The sequence below is a fragment of the Sceloporus occidentalis genome, unplaced genomic scaffold (genome assembly GCF_023333645.1).
Source record: "Sceloporus occidentalis isolate IW3139 unplaced genomic scaffold, rSceOcc1.0.p SCAF_57, whole genome shotgun sequence".
NCBI lineage: Eukaryota > Metazoa > Chordata > Lepidosauria > Squamata > Phrynosomatidae > Sceloporus > Sceloporus occidentalis.
Window position 1 is genome coordinate 2,493,914 of NW_028317037.1, and position 6,357 is coordinate 2,500,270.

Below are 6,357 nucleotides of genomic sequence, written 5' to 3' on the forward strand. Positions count from 1 at the left end.
TTAAATATGGATTATAAATTATTTTCTATGATTTTGGCCCATAGACTCAAAAAAGGTCTTAAACACTGGATTCATAAGGACAAGTCAGTGATAACATTCAAAACGTCCGAAATATAATTGAATATTTTCAAAGGCACAACGAAAAAAACACTTATCTTTTTAGAAAAGGCCTTCAATAACATAGGATGGGATATGTTATTTGTGACACTTGAGAAATGGAAATAGGAGCTTCTTATTTAAGGTGGATAAAGGCAATGTATAAAGATCAAAGAGCCAAACTAATTGTTTACTATAAAGAAACAGAGGAATTTAAGATTTCTAAAGGTACCTGGCAATCTTTCCCACTTTCACCCTTTTTGTCCATTCTGATCCTTGAAGCACTGATTAATAGGATAAGATTAGAAAATAAGATCAATGGAATAAAAATTAACATACATTGAGTTTAAAATGAGATTCTTCTCAGACGACATTTGTATTCCCTTGAGAACCCAGAAAAGAGCACAAGACAATTGATGGATGTAATAGTGGAATTGGAATATGTTTCAGGACTAAAAGTAAACAGAGACAAAACAACATTCATAACACAAAATATGGGGAAAAGGAAGAACAAATGCAGGAAGAAATTAGTGGATTTAAAGTGGGAAAGAAAGTTAAATATCTAGGAATCAATTTAACAAATAAAAACTCAGATCCATTTCAGAATAACTATGAGACACATGGAAGGAAATCAGAAAAGACCCAGAAAAATGGGGGAAATTACACTTATTGCTATTAGGAAAAATATCACTGATCCAAATGAGTTTCCTTCCTGAAATACTGTTTCTGTCCAAAGCGATACCCATCATCCAGAATGAAAAACCATTGAATCTATGGCAAAAGGAAATCTCAAAATTTATTTGGAATTAAAAAAAGAGCCAGGATAAAATGAAAATACTTTGTGATGACAAAAGTAGAAGAGGACTTTATTATGCTGCTTGTTGTTTAGTTTGGATTAGAGAATGGTTTGTGTTAGAGAATGAACAATTGTTATGTCTGGAGGGTGAACATTTAAGATTTGAGTGGAATCGATACCTAATTTACGGTAAAGAGAAAGTTCATAAAGAAAGCACAAATCATTTCGTAAGAAAAGCTCTATTGAAGATCTGGGGGGAAACAAGTGTAGAATATGTCCAAAAATACCTTTATGGTGTTTGCCGCATGAGGCTCTTTTCAGGAGGAAAGGTATCTAGAAAACTAAATGGTTAAGATACAAGGATGTCCTGAAAGAATCACATGGAAAACTAGAGATCAAAACACAAGAAGAACCTAAAGAATCTGGCCTAGATTCTCACTGGTATCTTTATCCTCAAATGAGGGAGAGGTTTAAAATAGATGTGAAATTAGAAGGAATACAAAATGAAACATGGGAATTGTGGAAGCCATGCTCCATGGTCATTCCATGCCTGATGAGAGTGTTGGGTGTGAGGCATTGGAGAAGCCTCCAGCTGTGTTTCTCTAGCCAGAAGCCAAAGGAAGGCCTTCTCCTCTGAGGGCCACTGGGGAGCTCAGGAGGTTTCAGCAGATGATGCGCTCATTTCACATCTGGCTACAGGGACATAGCCAGGGTCCTCTCCAATTCCCCATCCCCTGACCCCCCTCCACTCTCACAAGGCATGGAGTGTCAGGACCATGGTGAACAGGTCTGAGGAAACGACATGCATGTGGCCACTAGGGGGAGCTGTTGTGGAAGTCATTGACAGCTCTAGTGGCAGTTAGATGTGTCAGCATTTAAACAGTGCATCACTGGAATGTTGATGCAACTGTCAACTGTCATTCTCAACTGTCACTGAGGAAGAGTCAGACAGTGTGTGCCTCAGAGTGGGTTGTTACTGGTGTGGATGGTGGAGGGTGTCGATGTATATAGTGTTGTACACAGTGGAACCTCTTATAGGAAAGCCTCATCTGAGAGAAGATTACAGTGTCTCTTTGCTCATTGGGAAAGCGACAGGTGTTTCTTCAGCTCACAAGCTACTGACTACATTCAAGGTGGAGAATCTGGCACCATACGTTAACATGTTGCCTCACGTGTTGCCCAACATAGCAACATCAAAAGCATTTTAACATGGAGTATCTGTTGTGTAAGGGAGTTGCAGTGAATCTATGCTAGCTCCATGGGGCTTTGTTTGGTGCAAACAAACAAAGAGGGAGGAAAGAGATACACACCTCTGCATTGGCCCAAAGGAGGCATATGTCACCTGCGTATCTCACTAGCACCATGCTGTTCTCTGTGTCTATGAGTGATGCAGGATTTCTTGACAAATCAAGCCTAACTCTAGTCTCTTTTCTCAGGAACTTCATCTTGGCCTCCTTCTACACAGTTTTGGGCCATATTTTGCTGGAAGTGACCCAAGTGCAAGACCACCAGGACCCCTTTCCACCTAATGGCCAACACAGAGGCCAAGCAGAGAAAGTTGGGCTCCAAGAGAAAGAGGCTGTCCAAGAACAACTCTTTGGTGAGTCGCCATCCTGACTATTAGTTTCATTTGTGTCACTGCTGGGGCAGCTCATGAAAGCAAGTGGAGAACATCTTGTCCCACTTTGGCAGAGAAAGTCCTGGTTAATCCTCTGTCACCCCACTTTTTCAGTGGCTTTCAAAAATGTCCCGGTTTCTCTCTCCTCCTCCCACTTTACCCCTTCTCCTCATCTCTTTTGGGTTGCTGCAAAGTGACTTCCAAGGGGTTTGCACCCCATCAACTCCAAAAGGGGGAGAGGAGAGAAGTTGCCAGGGTCTTCCCTTGCCAGGAGGCTGAGGCAAAACCAAACTGCTGTGCCCTTCCTAGCTAGTGTGATCTTCCTCCTAAACAACCTTGGCCATACTCACCACCTTCTGGTGTTGCTTGTCCACATGTGCCTTGCTTTTCCATCTGTGAAATGTAGAGGATATGGGAGACCACCTCTGGATCTAAATTGGGGGTGGGCCCAGTGTCCCTCAAGTCCAGAGTGCTCCCCAGAACTGTATCCCAGCCATGGCCTAAATTATATTTTTTATTATATTGTATATTATATTGAAAGTATTCAAGACAATCTGATCTCAAAGGCAGTAGCTTTTTGTTTGCTAACAGAATTTAAAGTTTATTTCCTGGACTGAATTCTGAAGTGATGAAATAATATTTGAATGAACCATGTGCTTTCTTCCCCTTTTGTTTAGTCACTCTCTGGATGAGGACTATTTTCTATTTCAGGTGACCTTTGCAGATGTGGCAGTATATTTCTCTGAGGATGAATGGAATCTGTTGACGAAGAAACAGAAACATTTGTACAATTATGTAATGATGGACAATTATGAGAACGTGGCTTCTGTAGGTAAGGAACCTGAATCCATTGCTCTTTCTACAAAGACTGAGGTCCCTTTCATACTATATTATCATGTCACTATGGTTCCACTAGAATTATAGAATCATAGAGTTGGAATAGACCACAAGGGCCATCTAATTCAACCCCTACTGCCATGCAGGAATACACATTCAAATCACCCACAAGAGATGGCCACCCAGCCTCTCTTTAAAGACCTCCACCAAACTCTAAGGGAGTATATTCCACTGTCAAAGAGCTCTCACTGTCATGAAGTTCCTCCTAATGTTTAGGTGGAACCTCTCTCCCTGTGGCTTGCATCCATTGTGGTGTCTCCTTTTCTCTGTAGCAACAAAAAGCAAGGCTGCTCCTTGTACAACATGACAACCTTTCAAATATTTAAACATGGATATCATATCCACTCTTTATCTTCTTTTCTCCAGGCTAAACATAACCACCTCTCTAAGCTGCTCCTCATAGAGCTTGATGGTTTCCATACTCTTTACCACTTTGGTTACCCTCCTTTGGACATGCTCCAATTTGTCAACATCCTTTTTGAATTGTGGGGCCCAGAACTGAACCCAGGATTATTCCAAGTGAGGCCTGACCAAAGCAGAATAGAGTGGCACTATTACTTCCCTTGATCTAGAAACTATTCTTGCATAGATGCAGCCTAGAATCACATTGGCCTGTGTAGCTGCTGCATCACACTGTTGGCCCATGTTCAACTTGCAGTCTACTAGGAGTCCTAGATCCCTTTCAAGCGTAGTTTAATTGTGATAGCAACATTCTGTAGAATATTTGAATCTGTAGTTCAGTGAAGCACTATTGCTCTCCAGTTTCTAAGGATTGTAAATACCCCATCTTAAACTGCCAATTCTAGGATTTTATGGGAAGTAGCCATGGAGATTAATGCATTTCACACCCAAATGGTACTCAGCACATTCCTGAGCAGGTTTCCTACCTTTTTTGGCCCCTCTTCAATCCTTTTAAGGGGGAAAGACCTCCCTTGGCCCTGCAATGGCACAGAGAGGGCCCAGCAGTGGCAAAATGGCCTCCACTTCCCCAAAGGGATGCTGTTGGATGTTGGGGGCAAAATATTATTTCATTTCTCCCCCCCCCTTCCAGGCAATACAATGGGGGGTTGCCCCTGAGATCTCCTCCAAACCCCATCAGTACTCCATGCCTGTCTTATAGATGTTTTAAGGTTGCTCCCTGGCACTTGAACCTCATCAAAATTGGAGTCCAGGTCCCAGCCCCATTATTCTGCCTTTGGCAATGAGTTATTGGGATCTGACTCCAACTTAATTTAATATCAAATAGGGGGGAATAAACATAGGGCTAAATCTTGGGCTAACACTTTTCTCTCTTTGATATTTAGTACTATCTGTCATTATCCTTCTTTACAGAAGAACTTGTCAGTCATGAGAGAGTCCATACAGGAGAGAAGCCATACAAATGCCAGCATTGTGGGAAAGGTTTTTCTTGGAAGTCAGACCTATTGAAACATCAGAGAATCCACACAGGAGAGAAGCCATACAAATGCCAGCATTGTGGGAAAGGTTTTTCTTGGAAGTTAAGCCTAATGACACACCAGAGAATCCACACAGGAGAGAAGCCATACAAATGCCAGCATTGTGGGAAATGTTTTTCTCGGCAGTCAAGCCTAATGACACACCAGAGAATCCACGCAGGAGAGAAGCCATATAAATGCCAGCATTGTGGGAAATGTTTTTCTCGGCAGTCAAACCTAGTGACACACCAGAGAGTCCACACAGGAGAGAAGCCATACAAATGCCAGCATTGTGAGAAATGTTTTTCTTGGAAGTTAAGCCTAATGACACACCAGAAAATCCACACAGGAGAGAAGCCATACAAATGCCAGCATTGTGGGAAATGTTTTTCTCGGCAGTCAAACCTAGTGACACACCAGAGAGTCCACACAGGAGAGAAGCCATACAAATGCCAGCATTGTCAGAAATGTTTTTCTTTGAAGTCCGACCTCATGAAACATCAGAGAATCCACACAGGAGAGAAGCCATACAAATGCCAGCATTGTGGGAAATGTTTTTCTTGGAAGTTAAGCCTAATGACACACCAGAGAATCCACACAGGAGAGAAGCCATATAAATGCCAGCATTGTGCGAAATGTTTTTCTTTCAAGTCAAACCTATTGAAACACCAGAGAATCCATACAGGAGAGAAGCCATACAAATGCCAGCATTGTGGGAAATGTTTTTCTCAGCAGTCAAGCCTAATGACACACCAGAGAATCCACACAGGAGAGAAGCCATACAAATGCCAGCATTGTGGGAAATGTTTTTCTTGGAGGTCAGGCCTATTCAATCACCAGAGAGGCTACACAGGAGAGGAGCCACACACATCCAAGCAGTGAAGGAACATTATTTTTGTTTTTTAATAATCTTTATTAAATTTTACAATAAAAAGTACAGAAATCAAGAAGATTGACAAAATTTCAAATAAAGTTTTAAAGTTATGGTTTGTTAAGTTTAGGTTTTAATTGCTACTAGTACTGGTTTAAGTGAGTTAGAAGGGGGCTGGGATTTGTTGCAGCTATCTAGAATAGCAATGATAGCATTTGGAATTTGTGGGATTTTAGCCAAAGAAAGTTGGGGACCGGTAGTAACAGAAAGGGAGCTAGTTTCTTCAAATGTCTGGGGCAGGGAGAGATTGTGTGTGTGAGAAGGATGGCAAAGTGGGGCTCATAGTTGGGGATAGATGATGGGAATTGTAGGTGGGGGCTTGGTTTGGTAGAAGGTGGAGTTTTAATAATAATAATAATAATAAATTTTATTTGTATGCCGCCCTTCCTTCGATCAGGGCGGCTCACAACAGTAAAACAGACAATTTTAAAATACAGATCAATAAAAAATACCATAAAAATACAATAAAAACATCCAGTACACCATAAACAGCTTAAATCCAACAATAGAAAAAAAAGTCAAAAGAAAACCCCATGACCCAACCTCATGGCCACGAAAAGAGGAGGGAGGCCCGCAGGATAAC

At 41.4% G+C, this 6,357-nt stretch overlaps 1 protein-coding gene across 1 annotated transcript; it reads left to right on the top strand.

The window, feature by feature from the left end:
• Window positions 1-1,197: 1,197 nt before the first annotated feature.
• On the top strand, window positions 1,198-5,865 carry LOC149287699 (uncharacterized). Its single transcript, XM_089492558.1, has 2 exons — window positions 1,198-1,221; window positions 4,712-5,865. Exons 1-2 carry the CDS (start codon window positions 1,198-1,200, stop codon window positions 5,723-5,725), a joined length of 1,038 nt encoding a protein of 345 aa, XP_089348684.1. The 3' UTR covers window positions 5,726-5,865.
• The last annotated feature ends 492 nt before the right edge of the window (window positions 5,866-6,357 follow it).